The sequence below is a fragment of the Pararge aegeria genome, chromosome 6 (assembly GCF_905163445.1).
Source record: "Pararge aegeria chromosome 6, ilParAegt1.1, whole genome shotgun sequence".
NCBI lineage: Eukaryota > Metazoa > Arthropoda > Insecta > Lepidoptera > Nymphalidae > Pararge > Pararge aegeria.
The window spans coordinates 19050570-19074116 of record NC_053185.1 but is presented as its reverse complement, the minus strand read 5'-3'; the positions used below and the strand labels follow the sequence as shown (position 1 = coordinate 19074116).

The 23547-nt window shown below is 36.4% G+C and overlaps 3 protein-coding genes across 7 annotated transcripts in view; 1 reads left to right on the top strand and 2 right to left on the bottom strand.

Moving 5' to 3' along the window:
* LOC120624561 (disintegrin and metalloproteinase domain-containing protein 11) overlaps window positions 1-9079 on the top strand; it is a 305939-nt gene extending 296860 nt beyond the window's left edge. For 2 of the 3 annotated variants that reach the window (XM_039891194.1, XM_039891193.1), the window contains exons 20-26: window positions 232-306; window positions 1551-1609; window positions 2555-2763; window positions 3395-3573; window positions 3948-4130; window positions 4533-4784; window positions 8221-9079. In XM_039891194.1, the coding sequence (XP_039747128.1) occupies window positions 232-306; window positions 1551-1609; window positions 2555-2763; window positions 3395-3573; window positions 3948-4130; window positions 4533-4784; window positions 8221-8377 (1114 nt within the window). In that variant the 3' untranslated portion in view covers window positions 8378-9079. The remainder of the gene's footprint in view (window positions 1-231; window positions 307-1550; window positions 1610-2554; window positions 2764-3394; window positions 3574-3947; window positions 4131-4532; window positions 4785-8220) is intronic. The other variant, XM_039891195.1, reaches the window with a different exon arrangement.
* Window positions 9080-17764: 8685 nt separating this feature from the next.
* On the bottom strand, window positions 17765-19181 carry LOC120624320 (dynein assembly factor 3, axonemal homolog). Its single transcript, XM_039890785.1, has one exon. It carries the CDS (start codon window positions 19145-19147, stop codon window positions 17765-17767), a length of 1383 nt encoding a protein of 460 aa, XP_039746719.1. The 5' UTR covers window positions 19148-19181.
* Window positions 19182-21264: 2083 nt separating this feature from the next.
* LOC120624495 overlaps window positions 21265-23547 on the bottom strand; it is a 44759-nt gene continuing 42476 nt past the window's right edge. For all 3 annotated transcript variants that reach the window (XM_039891075.1, XM_039891078.1, XM_039891077.1), the window contains one exon: window positions 21265-23481. In XM_039891075.1, coding sequence (XP_039747009.1) covers window positions 22321-23481 — 1161 coding nt within the window. In that variant the 3' untranslated portion in view covers window positions 21265-22320. The remainder of the gene's footprint in view (window positions 23482-23547) is intronic.

Genomic DNA, 23547 nt, shown 5'->3' with positions numbered 1-23547 from the left:
CGTAGCCAGTCGTAGATTATCAACGATTCACTACCATTCAGAATCGGAAATAAAATCACCTGTAAAACACAGCAAGCAATATCAATTTTGAATACGTAGTTATCATAAACAGTTGAGTTTATGAGATTCTATTGCGATCGTAAAAAAGGCTTTAAAAAAATATTCCACGGCCAGAGCGATCTCCCGATTCGGTAAAAAGGATAAAAATTTAAAACATTCCAAATTTCCCAGCCGCGGGGACTCCCAGCGAGTGATCTTCAGACACGGGAATCACATGTCGGGAGCTGGCAACAGTAGCAGATATCCGTGAGTTGCCAATACAAAAAAAAGAAATTATTAATTTCAAGGGGGGTCTTTATTTATCTGGCGTAATTATAATTGAACCTTGTACCTCCATTTTTATTGTTTTATATATATTTTCTTACCTTTCTGGTATATAAGTATGTGTCTTTTTGGTGTATATGTATTACACATATCTATTTAAGTGTGGTTTAATTGAGTGCAAAATTAGATTTTACTAGTATTTTTCTTTATCTATGTATCTTCTAATGATATGATTACAATTTATAATCGAAGTTATTATTCTTATTATTCGGGATAGATCTGAATTTTATGCAGAGTATCTAAACCTACCAAAATAGTAAAGGTAACAACTTTGAACTGAGGTTAGGCTGACAAAGAAATATATAAAAGACTAAAGACTATGGTTGTATCTACTATCTGCTGACCTTATAGAAGTACAATTTAGCTTTTTTTATTATGTAGCAGCACCCAAGCAACTAATGGAGTGTTTAAATAGAGTATTTTCATCATTGAGCCATTAGAAATAAAACACCTTTTGATGACTACTTCTTGACTAATAACAATAATAAACATTTCATATATGGTATTAAAACGAACCTAAAACTTTTAAAGCGATAGTTTTACAAATAAATCTATTAAGACTGAGATTATCTCACCAATATGGCTTATAAATTCGGCCCTGATTCGCTACGGTAAAATATTATATAATTTGTAACGACAGCTTTTGAGAAACTTCACATAAATTCCACAGTTTTTTTCATCATAATACACAGTAAAAAGTTAAGTAAAATCTTGTATGCGTGTTTTGAAGTCGACGGGCGTGAGAAACCATTTCGGTCGATTATTTCATGCTGGTAATAAAAAAATAGTTTGTGGCTACTTTTAACAACTACAGAAATTTTTCTATATACTCGTAGGTCACTTTACTTGTTTGTACTCTTATTGGTACCGTAGAATGTTCATGAGTGGCGATAATAAGTTCACATCTGGTGGCCTGCCTGCTTGCTTGTATGCGATTTATTATTTTGACACATTAAATAACCGCTCTGCTCTTTTTTCGAAAGTCGTAGTATATATGTTTCGACCTCAATGTAGAATCAGGGCAGAATTTTAAGGTTTTTGTTCATCAAAACACAGAGTAATGTCGATAAGTCGTTAAAATACCATCAGCATGCGCCGTTCATTCTTGCTGAGTTGCCTTTGATTATAATTTGACCGAATGAAAATGTGTAATTTATCTTTCACAGAGACCACAAACAAATGAAACGCGTGCACTCTGGTAGCGAAGATGAACCGACGCACTCAGGTATTTATTTTAGATAGTTCAAACTCTTCCTGAACTACTTAACTTACAGTTAACTAGATTGCAACAACAAAACAAATATTATTAAAAAACGATATACTTCGTTAATATACCATAAAAAAATACTTGAACAAGGCTTTAAGAACAAATTTAAAATATTAATCGTCTTCATTGAAAAAGGTAATAAAATTGCATCTTTAGATGTGTTTTGTGACTTTGACTGCGTTGCGTTCTGATCATTGAGACTTCATTCGACAATTATTAATTGTTTTTGTTTTGTATTAATTGTTTGTTACACCTTTTTGTTCAAAATTTAAATTCAAAACACTTTTTTTTATAAAGATTAATGTTTTGTATTACAAATATTCAATTGTTTTAAAACAATATATCTATTATATTTATATCTAATCAAATGCGAAGCTACTGTAAGTATACCTATTTCCCTAATTTTTTTAAATAGCAAGATCCTGTAGTACAGAACACTATGAAAGTACGCAAAATAGTCATTTTTCTGACTGCTCAGGCAGCTGAGCTAAGTTTACCCATTAATGTCTCTATGTGGGCACCCCACAGAAGCTTACAATGTTCATGAAAATTAAGGCGAGGAAGCTCTTTGAACAAAGATAAACAAAACAGGATTCAAAAGCATAGGTCGACAACTTCGTGTCGTATCAAACAATAGTTGCTATATAATAAACATACCTACTAAACGTGGCAATAGATGAGATGCAAGACAACATTTCAAATGTAGTAAATCATATACTAACACAGTAAGGATGAACTGATTTTCTGAACGATTCAAGTGGCTATTTAAAAGGAAGAAAAAAATGTAGATGCAGGCAGCTCGATGCGATTTCCAACGTATAGAAAAAAGCACCTTACAAGTTTGTGAAACTTGTCTATATAATCTAAAGAATTTTACGAAATATTTGATATTTATACTTCCAGGTGAAGAAGACATAGCCTTCATAGATGTGCAGCCAAACTCGATGCCCAAGTTACCCGAGAAGGGTATCCTCAAGAAGCATGGCTACGGAGCGGTGGATGGCAAAGACAAATGGGCCGATGATTCACAGTCTGAGCAGCTGGAGGCTGGTTCTCAGTCTGATGGCCAGGAACCCTCCGGTGCTGTAGCTGATATGGAGTACAAGTTTAAGGTATTACAAAGGCTTTGATTCTATAAAAATCATTGAGAGATTGCCATACAATACATATAAAAAAACTCGAAATGTATAATTAAATATGGTAACTCAAGTACAAATGATAACAATTGATAACAAATGTAGACGCTAATACGCGTAAATAAACCATAAACCTAATCTAACCAGACCTAACCAACCATAAACCAACATCGAGGTAAAAGCAGGTTCTCAAGTTCAGTCCTCCGTAAATACCTATTGATCTATACTTGAAAACCTACTAGCTCGATATTGGTTCGTAAATGACCCCCTCACCCTGATCCTGATGAGATCCTGTTGATGTTGAGTTTATGTGGAAAAATTTAACCACACATTTTTTGAGACAATGCTCTAGGCGTAACATTTGTAAATAGTCAATTGTTCCTACTTTCCTCATTAACAATTTGTGGCTCTAAAAGGAGATCAGTGAAGTCCAGTTTGCTTTAACATTAAGCAATTCTTAAAAACGCCACGATCCACAACCGATTTGTACCCAATCCATGCTAACGGGTCTCAAACAAACTCTTACCAGCCCTAAAGTCACTAGAAAGCATCGAATCACTCTATTGATTCGCACAGTTTATTTAAGAATGCTCTGATTACGTTTCAGGATCTGAACGGCTACCACGAAAACATAATAGTAGCATTAAAGACGGCCGCAGCACAACGAGCTAGTGCTGGGGCAGCCGTTGGCTCCGGAGACCTTCGAGCTCTTCAAGAGTACGAGTACAAAAGGGAGCGGGCTCCAAGCGCCGAGAAAATCCACGAAGCTGAATTGAGAAGGCAAAGGTATTATAGTCTTGCCATCAGTCTATTTAATGTCCTTTTTGCAGGGCATATGCCATACCTTTATTATTGAGCCAAACTTGTTTACGCCCATTCTGGATTAAAGTCTTTAAAATTTCGAGTACCTACCTCAAAATAATTTAAATGTACATTGTCGAAGATCTGTTTGATGTGGAGTATAAAGATGGAAGCAATTATAAATTACACCATACGGTTTCTTCACCTTTCCCCGAGTATGGCAAATTAAGCTTCATTTTCATAATATGTTATGGAATTCCGCAAGGTTAACGCCTGTTTCTATCCAAAAGCGACAATAGTCTAAGATCGATGGAAGGCGGTTAGCAGTGTATTAAAGAAGTATCATTATATAACTTCAGGGGTGAAGACGAAGAGGATGAGGCTCCACCGTGTGGACCCATCAGGATCAGAAATCTGGAGGATCTAATACGACAGCTGGAACACCACTCCAGCAGACACATGAGTCCATCCGGCTCGGAAGACATCAGGATGTCGGAGACGGAAGCTGAGCGGCATTATAGGATTGAAGGGGAGGTGCCATCGTAAGTCAAACATTTTTATACATTATTAATTCAGAAGTACTGTCAATCATTAGTTTGTCATTTAGTTAGTTAAATAAAGTTTATTTAGATATCACAAAAAAATATTTCCATATAACTAAAGAAATGGAAATAATGAACATAAATAAATTTCAAAAAACTAATAGAATTATTATCGAATAATAACATTAAATTATGATTAGAAATTTATGCATCGATTGAATCACCGGAATGCGCCCGCAGACTTTGACAATTAAAAGTTTAGGTACACTGTCAAACCTTATAGCTAACTTCAAGGCGTCGGTTTTTTGGGACGGTGTCGTAAAAAATTACTCTCATCATTTTTCCCTAACGCGCCAAAAGAAGTATAACTTCAAAAAAATTTTTTTTTTTAATAAATTACAGTCGTTGCCGAGGCCGTATCGGTCCCAACGAGGAAGAATCCCGTTTCGGGTACCCCCGCTTCCGCGGCAGCACGCGTCACCACCCCGCCATGTTTGCGGCTGCAACGGCCGCGTCCACCGCCCTGCTCACTCACGGGGCGATCGGAGCTCACGCGGCGCTCACCCACGGGGTGCATTGTGCCCCGCCAGACGACGACGCACTCTATGAAACCGCCGACGCTGAAAGACTGCGTGACGCCCGAGACAGCGAGAGGTGAGACTTTCTAACGACAGTTAAAGTAGTGGGTACAGTTGAAAATAGTTTAACGTTTCCATCATCCTTCGAGGCATGCTGAGAGTCTGCGAGAAACACCAAAAAGCGTGAGTTGGACTTTTTACCGACTGAGTCTACTTTAGTTTTACTTCCCCATCCATACATGGTGGCACATGGGCACAGAGGGGTCAAATCTTTGCAGTGCTTTATAAAACTACTGGTACACCGCTGCAAGAAGTTAGGTGTTTACCAATAAACTAGACGTTAGTTTCAATTTCCCACCTGTATCTTTAGGTACCCAACTGTATTCCGGTGCCGGAAGATTGTGTGATGACGTTAGTTTTAGTTCTCTCTCCGTCATACCAGGCTACAATGCAAACAACAAAAGATTGCCTAACGCACTACTAATCGTGGTGAGGTTTCCAAAAGCTACAGTTGAAGTCAGTTTAGGTTCCCCCAAAGTAAAAAAGTGCGAAATAAGAAACCATGTACCGTCACACTACAACAGGTTATCCACAGACTGCTTTATGACCGAAAGCGAGTGATGAAGTTCAGTCGCTTCCCCCTAAAAGGTAAAGTTGAAGTCAGTTTCCTTTGACCTCAAAGGAAACAAGGAGCCAACTATCAGACTACGACGTGCTTGACAAAACCACCTGAGGTAAAAACTTTTGACGGTGTACCTTAGACATTAGTTAACCTTAGTTTGTTTTCAATTGAATTATATAATATGAACACTTGACAACTTCACACTATTCACATATAGAAAGAATTAAAGAAGATTGAATTGTGGAAAAGACAGTTCAAATTGCACTAGAGAGTAGTTTTTATAAACCGTACCTGGAAGATGAAATAAACTTAATAAGATGAATCTAAAACTAATTTTGTATACCCATCTTATGTATACGAAGTTAATTTTCTTCCATATTTCAGGGTTAAGAAATTAGCTCATTATTAAATGTTTGTGGGTTACGTAAAAATAAGCATACAATGTTTCTACGCACAATTCAATTAGTGTTGCTTTCAATATTTTTGTCTGTGTATAGTTTATTTACAGTGACATCTGTACATCACACATCAAAACATTTAACTCACTGGTGGGCTCCAAGAGTCTCATTCAAACTACTTTCTACCATCAGCCATGACATCACTCAATTGGCTTTTATCGAATATTAAATATTTAAAAAAATAGAGACGATACTTTTGAGTAATAATGTACTCAGTACTAAAGCAGTAACGTGTAACGAATTCTATGCGCACGCAGGCGGCTACGTGGGTAACAATAACATCAATATCAAGATTAGAACTTTTAAGTTTCAAATAAGCCTTATCGGGAACTTTCAGTATTACAGTAACAAACATAGCTGTAAAATGTAATGATTTACTTTGATTTACAGAAGTATTATGTGCAGTGCAAATGAAAAAATAATGTGGCATTCGCTAAAACATTATTTTGTCATTATGTAACCCACTAGCCTATAAATTTAATAAATACATAAAACGCAATAAAATGCAACGCCGACCTAGTACGCAATACATTATTACTCAAGATTTGATATAATTTTGTTTCTTTTACATACCGTCAAGTTTGGTAACTTTTATTTTTAATTTAACCGTTAGAGACAGTATAAACTATACTGACTAACACTCTGCGACAATACTTTAACAAGTACGATGTAACATTTTGTTGGTTATTTTTATCTACAGCTTCTCTGATTACTTTTTATTAAATATTCTCGGCGAATATTATACAAATTTAGAAAATATTTTATGTATATCACTTAAAAGAGTTCTTAACTTAACAGTAACTTGTTGAAACTATATTCAACTAATCAAAAGTTTAAAAATAACAGTTTAACTAGTATTTTGTAGTTACATTGTCTTTAGTTTTGTATCGAAGCTTAATTAAAAATCAAAGTTACTAGAGGATGCAAAAAGGCTTTTCAACCAAGGTAAATTAAGCTTTATCATAAAACATCGAAAGGTAGTGTTAAAGCTAAACTGACTTTATCTAATTTACAATTTGTATTGATATTGATACTTTTGTCTGAAATCTGCTGATCTGAATTTGAATATTTTTTTAATTATTCCTAAGTATTCTAAAATTGAATTGGACTAATTCACAGCTTATATGTATCCTGGTTTGAAACTGTACATTGTTTATATATTTTTGATCGATCAAAATCCTGTGTTTTAATATAATTTTTGGAATTGTGGACGATAAAAAATATAACAAGAAATAAACCTCCTCGATCATTGCAGTCGTACCGTTAAAACTCTTAAAAAAACTAAAAAAGAAGTCACCCAACGCTGACTGTTATTCCACTAACCATTCCAATAACCATTTTCATCTGATCCAATGTACACATCGACAATCGGTTAAAAGCGCCAGTGTCAGTGCCAGTAGTAAGTCAGTCATTTAGTCAGTCCTTCGATCAACAATATACTAGATTTGCTAGTGTCCTTCGTAAGAAATTCTCACCCACAATTGGTAACCTATTTCTTTGCTGCTTAACGTCACAAACAGCGATACAGTGGTGGAATATCTTATTTTATTAAATCATAGAGATAGTAATTTTTATTGCGTACGCAATGAGCCATATTAATAAACAATGCATAGTGGCGCATTAAATCAGCAGTGTTTTGTCTCATAGAGTTTTATGTGGCAGAGCTAGAGGTGTAAGCAGTGGCGTGCACTTCATACAATCCCAAAAGCAATGCATACCCTAATATTTTTGTATAACTCATAAAGGGGCCTGGAAGAGATCGCTATGTAGCGATAAGGCCGCAAAATTGTATACTTTTTGTTAAATTTTTATTTTAAATTTTACTATATGTTTATGTGGTGTACAATAAAAGTGTATTCATTCATTCATTCATTCAAAGGGTAAGGAATTTTCAATTTTATGCCATCTTCCTTCTTTATGCATACCCTGGTCAAAAACCCTGTGCACGCCACTGGGTGTAAGTAATGCTGCCATGCTTATTTCTGTCACTAAGCAGCATTGCATTATTCTGATCTAAACTGCTGTTGTAATTACAGGCACTTGAGACTTGACACCAATGCCTCATGATAATAAACAGATGGCATCACTTTGTAGGACGCGTGTTGCTGGCATGCGCTGCGAAGTATTTCTCTGTTTAAAGTCAATGGTTTCCACATACCACCTGCTTGACCAATTATTACTATAATAAATTTCTGCTACATTCAGATCGTGACAAAACACTGCATAAGTATTCCAACCATTTGCCACTGCTTTGAATAATGCAATAATGTTACAACAAGTATAAAAAAATGTTTGAAATGTTTTCACACGCGGCACTGCATATCTTGTATATTATTGGTCGAAGAGTCAGTCAGTCAGTCAGTAGTAAGACTCGGGAGCCCGCCGCAGCGACGCGCCTAGACTCTCCGTTCCTCTTCTCTATCATTTTCTAGTGATGAATTTATTCAAGCTCAACAACAGTTAGCCCGGTGGGCAAGTGAAGAGGCGGTCCCGGCGGCGCGCGAGTACTTCCCCTCGCCGCCCTCCCCGCGCTCCCCCGCCAGCTCCGCCAGCGAGCGCCCGGCCGCCTTCCCGGAGTACAAGCACTGACAGCGAGCCGCCGCCAGCCGTAGCGCTACGCCGTAGCCGTAGCCGACATGTGAATACGCATCCGTGTAGTCAACAATTGTAAATAATCGAACTGCACTAATATTTAACGATATGACTGATGATTAGAGTGTAAAACGTCGAGTGCGCCGCACCGCCGCCGATCCCTTTTACGTTGAAATGTTTTCATTCCTTTTGAATCAATACGCTTTATAACTCTTATCTTTGTTCCGGCGGGCCGGCGGCGGACCGGCCCTGTATGTTAGTGCTGCGTAACGTTGCCACTGACATATATGTATTTGTGCGGTACCGAGGTGCTCGCGTCGAGCTCCCGGCCTTCGCGCGAGTAGTTAACGATTTAGATAGGCGTATAACAAATTGAAAATAACCATATGATTCGTCGGAGCGAGCTCGACGGCGACCCCGCGCCAAAAGCTCAGTCTCAACTGACCGCGTGTCTGGAGGTCGGTAGGAACAGAAGGCGGGCTACAGCCGTCCCCGGAGAGACTCCAACTTCATTGCACTGTATCACCTCTCCGAATATACGCCCAACTTCACGCGACTTCAAGAGAGACAACATTAATGATAACACCAAACGAAATCAGTCAAAGATTTAGTAAAAATAAAAAGGATTTAGGAAATAAATTTTTCGTTGGTCGACTGTCACGCTGAGAACTCGAACCGTACTCAAATAATTTTTTTGTATCTAGAATCATAAAGTAAACATATTCTAAATAAAATAGTATATCTTAATGTGAATATAAGTTATTTCGGATTTTATCAGATATATATTATGTATATTAATATTATTATATTGAAACGAATTTACGCTGGCATGCTTTCATGTATGTATGTTGAAATAGGGGTCGCGTCCGGTGCGATGCGGTGGTGGCGATACCTTAGCAAGGTAGTTTAGATGTCTAGATATACTTACTATTGATGTAAAAACGTATAAATGTTATCGATTGATATGTCTGATCGACGATAGTTAATAAAATTGAAAATAGGATATCACTTGATATTATAATTATGTATCGCATCGCATCCGAGGCGGCTCTCTTGTATGTTACAGTTTTCCGTTTATTTTATTGATACTTTAGAATGTTATCGTTTCATTCGAATTACGCTAGGCTAGGTGGCCAGCCACAAATATTACTAGTAGGAACTTAAAGATATAATATTGAATAGTAACAATTAATTCGAATAAGCCAAGTTGATCGATATGGGTGCAGCGGAATTGCTATTAAAAACCCCCTTTCTTTTAAACATCTTCATCCACGTTGTGCTGTTTTTTGGTTGGGGCAAAACTTACGAGTTCGCGACACCGACATGCGACATGCTTATGTGACTTACGCGCAGTGGTCTGTGGCATATACACGCTAATACACTTATACTAGTCTATACTTTAATATAGTTTTCACTTCTGACAGCAATCTTAATAACTGATAATTTTTTGCTTATATTTTTATTGCAACCATACTGGTGAAAGTTTTATCTGTGTCTATCTGATGATCATTCTTGAGACTGTATAGAAGCAATTTATAGCTTCAATAGAGTATTGAGAATACATTTAACATGAAGATAGAAGTAACAGAACAACTTACTTACTTCCTATATTATATTGCAGCTTTCTATAAGCTCTTCAGATTATTGCGAAGTATTAAAGTCAATAAATGATGTATGAAACTAAACGGTTGTCGTTGAATTTCAGCTTACTTAATCTCTGTTTGCATTTGCGGGGCCCAGACTTTCTTTGAAAGTGGATGTGCGTTTTATGTCACAACCGCTGCGGTCAAAGATCAGTTCACTGACTACTAACAAGTCTCTAGTAGCGCTGTTATAAAACAGTGCCACTAACTTATCTGTGAACTGAAGGATGCCGCTGGCGTAATTTAGTGTTATAACTCAACTGTTTATTAGAGAAATTAATGGAAACGTCTTTTTCAAGTGGATTACGCTGTAGAAAAGACGCTGGTTGTGTATAAAAATGTTATTGATATTGAATATTGATATGAAGACTATTATTATATAAGTAGTTCCTCTTTCCTTCACTTCACATATAAGTTCGTGGAACTGTTCGTATAAGACTCCAGTCTGTTTTATGGCACTGGTGTCTCACCAAGACGCAACTAGTACAGTGGCCCATGTTGTTCCTTTAAGAGCTATTTCGCGTTGTTTTAAGCAATACCACTTCACCAATGTCGATCGCCATTGCACGGAAATGTTCGGTCTTATGACCCCGTTGAATAAAACTACTCCCATAGTTAAACGTTATAATATAATGTATTAAACATAAGATAGGTATATAATTACCTACGAGTACAGGGTAGTCACAAATATTTACTCTGTAAGGCCCTTATCACACACGCACGGTTTCCAGTGTCGGGGCGAACTTTTACACGGTGCCATTTTACACGGAGTAGTACATTCGAGCTTCATGCGTACACGGCTAATGCACCGTTAGGGCCTTGATTCTCAATTACATTTATAATAAACCTATAATTATTATAAGAAATCGGATCGAAGTGTTACGATTAAGTCTTACAAACAGACAAACATATTTTACATTAATATTAGGCTATGTCTACTAAAATAACTCCATTGTCAAGCTGGATAACTTGTTACAGAATTAAGAAGTTGACTGTAGTAAAATTGTTAAGCTTATTTAACGATCGTTTTGTTATCTTATTGGCTAACACTATTCCAATTTCGGCTAAAATACGAAAGCCAAGTTAGAGTAGGTTCCATTAATTGGAGTAAAAAACACAATATCAGCAATGATAATATAAGCCTATTCTAAACGTAACACAATAATAATCACATGAACTCATGATAATTAACACCACCACTATGAAGAAATGTTATAATCTACGTCACTAAAATGCATTTCGTGCGCAGAGAGTTCAACGTCATAGAGTTCCGAACGTGCAGGTAGCTAAAAACATGTGAAAGGTTTACAACCGTGTATTCGAAAACCATACATGTGTGAGAAGGGCCTAACCGGGTGCGACACTCGCAAGCGGTGCGCAGGCTTTGGCCACAGACTAAAAAATAACATAAGCCAATATGCAGTACAGTAGGCTTGTAAAATTTATGTAACAAATTTGTAGATTTAACAATGTTTGAGGTTAGTCCTAGTGTATAGTATATAAGAGTACATACGTTTAATGATTTTTATCAGCACAATTAAAACAGCATTCCTTTAAGAAAAGAATATGTAGGTCGAAAATGGATGTAAATAGTGTCTTTACATCAACGCACATAAAATAATAATATAGATCTCACGAGCACTGTTTTATGATACGTGATAATATGTGTAAAAGTCAGGAACGTTTACTGCCATCTCTTCTATGAGTGTATTAAAGTGTAGTTTTAAGTGAGTTTCCTTTGCATTTTACTTGAAAATGCAAGTTGTGTAATGAAAAGGTGACTTAACAATGTATGTAAACTTTACCAAAATGGATTTATATAGTCGTGAGCCTCTGACCTTCGCACCGTGCCACAGCCTATATATGAGACGGTCTAACCACTTCGTAGACAGAGTGATCTATAAATAAAAACCCACAATCGAATTAAATTAATTAATACTAACTGTGGCACTTTGATATTGTATTATTCTGAAACAAGAAAGGGGCAATTTTTCTGTATATCGCTGTTAACTCTAGAATAAATGTAAAAAAAACTATCTAATAGTTATAATAAAAACACTATCTTTGGATAAAGTGGGCTTTTTTTTAACATATGCGGGTAAAGCCTGGTACACATCTAGTTTATCATAGTTATGTCATTCGAAACTGCCATAAATGCGCACAAAAATTCCATGTTGCCATAAGTACAGGTAAAATAGTGTATATACACATGTATTTCTCGTATAAAAAGCTTTAACCAATCAAATAAAAGCAACTTGTAGTTTTAATTTCGCCTTCTGTACGGCTAGCATAAACAGCAAGCAGGAGACCAAAATTATGTCCCCCCAATTATATTCAGGGGACAGGACAGGGGATATAATTCACGTGTCGACCTGCTGAGTAGAAGGAATTTACCCCCTTTATTATTACACATATATTATTTCCACTTCACCAATTCTCTGAGAGTTGATGAAGCCGTAGAAGAAGAATTTTTTTTATTCTGCCCTGGGGAGATAATTCTCTCTTGCCCATGCTAGCCGTGCTGAAGACAATACATGTATCCCCTGAATAAATCCACTCACAAGGGATAAAACGTACAAGTCCATCTGCCAAAGCATGGCAACAACGGAAATTAGAGTTTTTACTCCCATTTGTTTCTATTTGGGTATATAATAATGTTGGTGTACTAAGTATATAAGCAAATTAATTTAACCCGTGAGAAAATGAGAGTCCTACAAATTGCTGTATTACGGATCTATTCATAATTAAAGATTTTCATAGTGACATATAAAAGGCACTTTTTATGTACTCAAAATAATCCATACATCAACATTATTGTAAACAGATATGAATGAAGCAATGTGTCCACCTAGAAGTAAGTGTGCTCAACCATTCTTGCGTACGTTTGGCCGTTTGTGTGTCCGATTAAAAAAGTGCTTTGCTTTTTAAATACCTACGAGAAGATAACCTTAGTGTTTGTTTTCATCTAAACTTACGTTACGTCCACTTAACGTAAATCTGTAATTTTATATAGAGGACAGATTCTCGTTACTACATAGTTTGTTCACTTGATAAATTCATAGTAATGGGGATCTACGCTAAGCTGATCTCAGAGCTCCACTCCCACAAGAGCTCCGGTCATGTCAAACTCAAAAGAATATTGTTTATTATGTGTTTGATTGGAATTATTGATATCGATATACGATTCGCTACGATTGTATATGATTGTATACGGTTTGTATCGATATACACTTGATACACAAGATTGGTTTTGATTGTACGTTAATGATTAAAGATGTATGAAATTCATACATCTTTAATTATTAAATAAGGCGTTTGACAGCAGCCCGCGGTGTTTATAATCAAAGTCTATGATATAGTCTGTTCTCTTGGACACTTGTCGGGATGAATTGGCATTGTGGATTCCTTACTATTAAAATTAAGCTTAATTTGTTATAAAATTGCAAAGTTATTTTCGGGGAAATTAAGCTTGATATTCATAAGAATTACATATAATTGCGCAAAGTAACGCCTGGTTGTATCCAATATTGTGGATCCCCATTAATGCATAGTGTAAAACCGAATTAGCACGTAACGTCATTATAGTTGATATCTAGATGTCTCTTTTTCACATGAGTATATATGTGGGTCTCTTTCTCGTGTAAGTGAAGTGTTTGGGTATATTGTTGTCTCTGTCTACGGCGTAGTCTGTCGTCTCGCACAGAGCGAGTGTCTGCCCCAGGGGGCGTTGCGTGCGCGCGCGTTCTTTATCCAAATACGTGTGTGTGGTGAATAACGGCCTTTACGTGAAAAATGTTTTTAACTAACTATAAATACAATTTTTGTATCGTAACTATAGTTGATAAATTAAGATATAATGTATGTCAGTTTACTATGAAAGCAATGTGTATCTACATTACTATAACATATATAATAAAGTACCGTGTAAAGAATTAAACACGGTGTAGTGAAAATATTATATTATTCTGAGTGAGTGAAACTTAGGTAATTACAAGATCCTGTAACATAAAGTAACGCAAAATATAAAAGCGTGTTCAAATATGTATTGAGTGAAATACATTGTATATAATATAAGGTTAAATAAGTCATATTTGCAACTTAATTCAGATGATTATATTGGCCAGCCAGCCACTTTTGGCGGAATGTCAACACGTTTTTGCTGACGACCCATTATTATCTAACAATCCACTATTAATACCTGAACTTTTTGTAGTTCTTCATATAATTATTCAAATTTCCTTTGACCGTATTAAATATCTATGTTTGATAAACAATTTGCAAGATTAAATTTTTCCCTGTTATTAAAAATAAAATTAACGTTCTCTTTGTAAAATCACATGTAAAAGAAAATCTTTTAGATGACGTCATTCGACGCTACTTTACTTACGGTATCACTCTCCTTGAAAACCGTAGCGACACGAAATCGAGAAATCCGTGAAACAAAAAGTGCTTAATAAATAAGCTACGACCTACGACGATAGTATGATCTATAGCTATGACGCGATTCCCGTCCCGCCCCGCTCAGTAGAGATACTTATTCGAAATATCTGCAATGGAATCATCTTTATTGTCAGCTGCAAACTAAAAGGCACAAAACTGGTTTACGATCAGCCCATTTATTATATAAAGGTGGGTATTGTATACAAATGTTTCAATTAAGCTGTATAGTTTAGAAATTTGGGCAAAAATACAGGTCTAAAACTGTTGTCCTTTTCACAATGCTCCCAGTGAAAAAGGATAGCAAATCTTTAAGACCTCTTGAGTTCATTTAGTGATCAATGCACAACCGCATTGGTACCATTCAACGAAGGCCAAGCGAAAGCGTCCAACCTATGTCCGTAAACTGCAAACTTGCATCCATGCGACCAACCACAGCTGGTTTGAGCGAGAAGGTGTTACAGGCTAAAGTTTAACGTATTTGTATATTTTTAACCGAATGTTGGTTAATAATAACTTTAAACTGGCGTCACCGTTACTTAGTGATAAGGCCGCCTTTTGTAATCTACTTCCATCTTTGTGTTTCTGTCTATCTTGTTGTATTTGTGTATAAATAGGTAAAAAAACGCCACGGCGGGCTAAGGTTGAACGCTACGTTTATTCCATCCAGCATATTATGCGCAGGCGCATAAAATTAGGATGTGGTTTAATTAGTTTATTTAATTAAATTCGATGGTAGACGCGTCGTTTTTAATTAAATAAGATTATTTGACGTCACATAGTTACGATGACATAGATAATTAAGGCCATTGTTCACTGCACACGTGTGTCACGCGCAGGCCTAATTCGTCAATTGACGGCGCCGTTAACGGCCATTGCTCACGGTGGTGCTCTGGTGACTTGCGAATTATCCTAGTTCTATAATCATAATTAATGTTAGACCAATTGTAAGTAATGTTAAAGTAATCATAATTAATTCTTTTATTTATTTATGTTAGATAAATCACAATATTAATTTCAGCTCAGACATAAATAATTTTTATTTTAGACTATTTATAATTAACATTACGATACGTTCACACTTACGAACATGCGCGACGTTTTAATTTTATTCGGGCATGTAGGTCTAGAAGTAAAACGTATATATATTAAGACGCATTTATGGTTTTAACTGCATCATACATCGAAACAATTGAACTATTACAGCTAGCTACTTTGAAACCAGCCTTCGTTTAACAAAATACAATAGTTGCATTATAAAAACATGGAGGGCAGTACTTAGGGAGTGCTGATCTTGTATTTACCGTGTGAAGATGACGCGATTTTCAGCTTTTTTTAACCCAAAAACCCTATGAAGTTTTCTCTTCAATAATTCACCTGCAAAAAAACCGCTCGTAGCTTAGTTCTTTGTGTCAAGTAAATCGATAAAACTTTAAAAAAGTTAAACGTGGACGTGTTTTCATGCAGCGGTTACATGCGCTTGAGAAAATAACTCGTACAAACAATGAAGGGCATATATACGTAACAGCTCCACAAAACTTGAAAATATAATATTATTTAAAACATCACGCATGTACGTATGTGTAGACCTACTATTAGAACCTCAGTGCCAAAGTTACTATAGAGTTGTACCTTGTTCACCGTTACCGAGTAAAGACAAAACTGAATGCTTTGTAAAACTACGAGTACGTATCCACAGTAGCTTTAATTCATATATATATTTAAATGTGTTTTATGAACCGGCCCACAAGTTTTTATATATTAAAATCCGTGTTCAAAACATCTATTCATTAAAACGCTACGGTGAAATGTAAACATACATACAAAAATATACAGAAGGACAGGCCAAACGGTCACAACATTCTTTCAGATATAATTTCAAGTAAATATACTATGAATACTTTATTGACCCGTCGCGTCGGATCCCGTAATGTGCATTTCATCTTAAAAAAGTCATTCAATTTAGATATCACTTGTAGTATTTATGAGTCAATGTTATAGTTTTTTTTTATAACACTACAAGTTATCCCTCGACTTCAATCTCACCTGGTCGTAAGTGATGATGCAGTTATATGCAACCGATATTCTTACCTTACCTTACGCAAAATCATACCGGAACGCTAAATCGCTTAGAGGCACGTCTTTGTCGGTAGGGAGTAGCTAGCCACGGCCGAAGCTTCCATCCAGACCTGACGAGAGAAAATTCAGAAATAATAAATTCTCAAATCTCCCCTGCCGCGAATCGAACCCGGCACCTTAAACTCGAAACCACAACGTGCACCGCTACGCCAGGGAGGTCGTCAAAAGGACGTATTTGATAAGAACTATTATTTTTAACTGCGCTTTAACTACACATCTGACAGGTTTTAGCTCGCTTCTCATCTTCCCTTTTCAAAGTTTTCGAACGACCTCCCTAAAATGGCTAGGCTAAATGTGTGAGGTCTTTGATTCTACACAACAACTTAAAAGTTTTCCCAGCGATAGGTATACTAAGACACAAAGGTGTCCATTCGAACTCGAACCGGTGTGAAATCCGACGACACTATAATTATTTGAAAACTTCGACTTCAAAACCAAAGCAATAGTTAGGTCTAAATTAGTTGTCAAAATTATGATAATTTGCAATCACCATCACCATCGATTTATAGGAAAATTAATATTAAGTGATATTATATATAACATACGAATTTGAATAAAATAAAAAAAACGGTAAACAATGGACACGTTGAACTTTTCAGTTTTATTTTATCCTTGTAAATATATTTGCTATATTATTTACTAAATGAATGTAACATATTATTAATGAAAGAAAATAGATGAACACAAATTTTTTTGAACGTTTCATTTCACCTTGGCCCTTTTTCGTGACAGGTTTGCATTGAATTTTTGTGGAATATATGCTATATTTTATGATCAGTCTTAGAAGGAACGCATTAACATATCTTATAACTCTAGAGAGTCTCTTCTATTCTCAGTTGCTTCAGTCAGTCATCAGTCAGTTGATAAATATATCCATAAATAAAATACACATAATATATACACCCAGAGACTGTAAAACATTCATGTTCATCAGACAAACATTTTCCATTTGTGGGAATCGAACCCACTGCCTTGAACTTATAAGCAGGGTCGCTGCCCACAGGGCCAATCGGCCGTCATAATAAAATGTTTATGTCAGGTTACCTTAAACACAAGATTATGTTTTTTTCTAAAAACAAGGTGTAAAACTATCTTCCGAAAGCCGATGGAAAAAAAAAAATTAATATTCAAATCAAACAACAATAAACTCGTTTCATTTATTATTTTACGCAAAAGGGTCAGTACTCTCACTTTTCCTCCTTATTAGAAAATTGGCAAAGTCATCCTTTTCGGGATTAAATGAGCCAATCTTCTCGCATTGTGCGGTGGTCGCCGCTTGTTGTATCTGATCACCATACGCCTTTACATCTTCTCTCTTCAAGTCAATGACATACTTCCGTGATTCCATAATAACAACAGCATCATCTCTTGCCATCGACCAAACACTTGGCTTTACCCGAGGTAGAACATTATGACCAACGAAAACACCGTGAAAAAGTCCTTGAAATTGAGGTTTATGGGGATAATGATCTAAAGCAGAGAGTGATAAAAAGTGGACTTTTCCAAAATCAATATCTATATACGTGTTGCGGTTTTCACGAAGGAGTATGGGTGCTTCTGGCCCACCTTCAGAAATCTTTGCATCGAGTTGACTCAATACAGTCATACCTAAATTCTGTTTCGTGTCCAAATTCATCACGTTAGGATCAAAAGGCTTACGCATTTCTAGTTCATAGAGCATTCTCATAACATTCCGCTCTGAAACATCTGTTGCTCGTTTGTAGTTCACTCCATGAGTGGATTTTAGCATATCCTTGTCCTCGCAATCGAGTCCATAAGCGATATACGGGGAGGTCACTAAATCTCCGAGATATCCACGATGAAGGAACCTATCCCCACACTTATAAATTCCAGCTGCCAACGAGGCATTTGGACGACACACCTCAGTTTCCAACCAAGTAAAAGCAATCCCATATTCTCTGAAATGCTTATACTCTTGAAAGCATATCTGACTCGCAACCTCTTTCATACGCATGTGGTAATCCCAATCAAACACACCGATTCTGTTATCATACCTGACACCCAGACTTGTTCTTACTCTATGGTCCCACAATTCAGTAGCGTTAAACTGATTCGTGTTCCCAGTTGTCCAGAAATTAAAAAGGTTCTCCATGTAATCTCTTTCGCGATACTTCATCTGGTCAACTGATACACATGGTAAGAGACAGCTCATGTACTCGGGATTGGTAATCATTCCGACAAGTTGTCTCGCTTTTGCAATGACGTACCTTGATGTTGGAGACCGTAGAATCATATTTCCATAGATTTCGAGAAACCGTCTGGTTTTTTCTAGAAGACCACTTTTTTCCGTCTTTTCCAAGGCCATTGATAGGAGGAGAATTTGTCGGGCGATGATTTCTGGACAGCCGTCTATTACGAAGATGTTCATATATCGTCTTGTATGCCGATAAGCTTGCGCCAACGTTTTGAGGATATGTCTTGCATCACACCCACCTATCACAAGAAAATTCAGTTCGTAAGCACTTTTATCACCGTGTTTCAGATACTCCTCTTGAAGATCAAGGGCTGGACTTATTCCCCAGAACATTTTTCACTTTTTATAGCTTTTTTCGTGCTATATTGACTGCCAACGAGTGGAGGGCTAAATTGTCAATGCCTTGACGACGACGTAAACATCGAGGAGCGAGGTGCTGAAGCGTGAGTGTCAATGGGGCGTTGCTATGGCAATGGGCTATTTATTGCCGGCATCTGCTAATAAAGCCTTTTTACATGCTCATATTAATTAAATATAGCCGCAGTTCTAGATAACTACTCAAGTGGTAATAATTTCCTCTCATAAAGATAGGTAAATTTATATTTTATTTATGCGTTCACAGGATCTCTTTAATACTCGTAGCTCCACCGTTTTTGATGCTTTCGCCTCAAAACTGGGGTGTTTTGATAAAAAACAAAATTTTAAACCCCAAAAGGACCGGCCGAAAAATCTAAATATTCGAATATGGTTATTTTTTATGGGAATTAACTATTTGGATTAAAAATCGTTTTTAAATCTTTTCATATAAATGTATTTTGGGTGGTACGAAATTTATTTATTAGCTTTTCAAGGGAAACAAACAGTACTACAGTACTACAGTATTACACATAAAAGTAATATCGTATTTTTATATAACACTAGCTGTTGCCCGCGACTTGTCTGCGATTTTATTCATTATCGCTAAGTATAGCACTTACTTATACAGCTTAAATTAGTAATATATATATATATATATATATATATATATATATATATATATATATATAACATGTGACTGTCAATTAATTATAGACAAATAATTTGCAATATAATAAAATTGCGACTATAATTAAATATCTAAGCTATCCTATCTCTTAAGTTGGACCAGACTGCTCACGGTGTACCAATTTAATTTAAAATCGGTTAAGTAGTTTACGAGTCCATCGCTGACAAACATCGTGACAGGAGATTTATATATATTAAGAAGAAGATGAACCAATGAAGTTTCCACAACTTAGTTATACATAAATACTATACAGGCTATAACTAATCTAGAGACTACTAGCAATCGATTGTTTTCTAACTATACATCTGTAATGTAAATTAGAGGAGAGTAATAAACAGCTTTGCGCAAGCGGTGATACCTTAGTGGGTAGGACTTCGATTTCAGGAGGCCGAGTTCGAATCCCAGCACGCGCCTCAAACTATGTGCGTTTTTAAGCAATTAGAAATATCACTTGCGTCAACGGTGAAGGAAAACATCGTGAGGAAACCTACATGCCTGATAGTTCTCCTTAATGTTCTCCAGGTGTGTAAAGTCCACCAATCCGCACTAGGCTAGCGTAGTGGACTATAGTATGCCGGTAAAGGGTTTACTTGATGAATAAACAGCTGAACTCCAGGTGAGTTAAAAAATGTTTGTAGTTGAATAACACAGTAAAATGAAACTTTAAAGCAGGTTTAAATTCTAAAAGATACACGATAAAACACGAGTTTTATACGAGTTTATATTTTAAAAAATGCAATAAAGTTATGCTAGAAACTAAGGATTTAATGATAGTCACATGAATTTTCACAGCAACAATAATTAAAATGCCTCGCAGGTCTCGTGGTTGTTGCGGATTATGACGTCCCGGGCTCGATTCCCAGATATGGGCAAAAATTGGGTATTAATGTTTTCGACATCCTCAAAATAAGACCGTGGTAAGGAAGTTGGCGTAGTCCACCCCTCAGAGAGTTCGTTTTAAATTCTGTTCGGAATATTATCACCTAGTATGACGAGATAATATTCGTTAAAGCCAACCAATCCACATTGAAGCAGCGTGAAGGATCTAGGCTGTAAATCCCACTATTTTATAAAGGAGAGCAGTGGGATATTAAAATTCTGATGATGACCATAATGTAGAAGGATAATGAATAAAAGTAAATAGTAATAAATAACATTTTATTTTGTATTCAATTATATAATTCATAATAATAAATGCCACAACGTTTATTACCTAACACAATAGTAATAGTATTTGGTTCTGTACATCGGAATTACTTTATTTACCTAACTAAGCTATTTACATAAATAAATTAGTATCTCAATCTATCTTAATTACTCTTTCACTAAAGTGAAACCTAGATCTTATAATGATATTTTAAGTTATAAAACACAACTAAGAGAAAGAAAAAAAAATTCAAAGACCTTTTGAAATTATGTTAAAAAAACAAGGGTATATCGATCACTTGATGGATGTCTTATTGACTTATTAAAAAAATAGATAACCTAACAACAGTAACATATTTATTCAAGTAAATAAAACAAATTCAAGATCCCCTGTAAATTTACGGAAAAATGTTAAAACCGGGAAATCAGATTTTAGAGTAAAATCTCTATCTTTTCTTCATCTCGACACTATGCTAATAGATCTAGTAACATTTTTAACTGCAACTTATAAAATGTTAGAAAATCTCTAAAGGGGTCTCAGAAGTTAGTTTAAATAGATTAACACTGATTTTATTAATTAACTAACTTTAAATATTAATCGAAAAGTCTTATACGTACATAGCCTCGTTTCATACTAAAAATAAGCAAGACGATTAAAACAGCCGACATGGTTACAACAAATAATACGTTCATAGGTAACAGTGAAAGCAATACCTTCACAGAATATTCTAATAAAAAACAATTTCCCTGTATTAAAATCGCAAACAGTAAAAGAATAAAAGTAACTAAAGAAATATCCTAAACAAAAATAATGAACACAGATAGCGCCTTACCATAAAGATTAGCAATATGGCCAATCTACGCGTCAACTAGCTAGCCACAGGGCGACCGGTTGCATCGGACCGCAGCGGCCAGAGTAATAAACATTCGTTGTTTCTCGTATAAACTTACGTTTACAAAACAAACACTTAAATATAAATAATTCATCAAGAAGTAGGTACTTTCCAGCATTTTGACTGAGTGTCGAGTAACTATGCACAGTCGAATCGAGAAAATTATATAGAACGCCTTGTGTGTGCAACACAGGGCAAAAGGTATGGAGGCCACCTGTGCGATAGACTGAGATACCAGGCTGTCAGCAAACAGAGAGAGATTAAGTGGCTAATGCCTGTCTCAAACAGCGTCACTACATGATAACTACGGCTAGCAAAAAAGACAGGAGTACAACAAGGAACAGTTGCAAGATGTGCTATTGAGAAGAATCTTACTTGTTCAAATATCAACCTTTATAAGGCTGCTTGGATTTAGACCTTCGTCAAGAAAACCTAGAGTCATCTTGGCTTAGAGATTTAGGTTTCGACGCCTTAGCTTCAACCGTCAATGGAGCCGTCGCCCCTCGCCACCCCGTCCGACTATTAGAATATGTTGATGACGTTACAGGCACTTTGCGAGTCTGTTTTATCTTTAACTTATTTAACCACAAGTCTCTAGTCTTCTTATTCCCAAGGACAAAGAATAGGAACAACATAAACCCTTGATACGTTGCTGTCAACGTAAAGAAATACGCAGCGACAACGTTAAAAGCGAAAAGACCAAAAATCCACGGCAACCCGAATAGAAAAACTAACAGGCAACTAACCGATGCGCAACGAAGAGCTTCGTTTGAATCCCCGTGTCTCTGAATCCCTCTTGATGCAAACACGGAACGGACTATCAACGCAAATAGTGTCCAGTTCGCAAGTAATATTATCGCTATCGGGGCATAAACTGATAGCCACATAGCTAAACCGGAAGGATAGCAAAAAGAACCGCTAGGCGTTTTCTCTTCGAAACGTCCCGCATAAGACTGCGGGGCTGCTGAAAGAAGAACGCCAATTATTCCCAAAGGAACTCCCCACGAAAATGCAGATGCTCGAAGCAATTTATGTGAGGCGTCTCTGGTGAAGACCAACACTAATCGCCTATAAGACAGTACTGCTGCAACCAACATCCAACAGAAGGAAGATAGAACTGCGTAGTGTAGGACTACTCCTATCAACATACAAGTAATACTGTAGTGATCAAATTTAGCAAATATTATGATCAAAAAGCTGAGGACAAGCAACAAAATGGATATGCAGAGTTGAAGCCAAATTTTATTACTATAGTCCCGTCGCCAGGACCTAAACAACGCTGCTGTTACTCCTACCATTATTAAACCAAAAATTGACAAACAGCATCCAATAACAGTTAGCAGTTCCAGAATATCTTCATCCTTTTGAGAAAATACTGATCTTGGAAATAATACCTCAGCGAAGTGCGTCAGATGGGTACACCTGCAAGTGTCCAGCATACCTGATTCTGTTGCGCGAATGAGCGTACAACCATCGGAAGACCAAGACCCCGTTCCGTCTTCCAAGAATTTCCAGTAGGCACAGGTTCTGGTTGCGTTGCGGTCTGGTTCCAATGTCATTGGACTTAGATGGATGTCTATCACCTGGAATGCAATGTCAAAATTACCATCGAACAGTTTTGATTAACTTTAGTTTTAAAAAAATTGCAA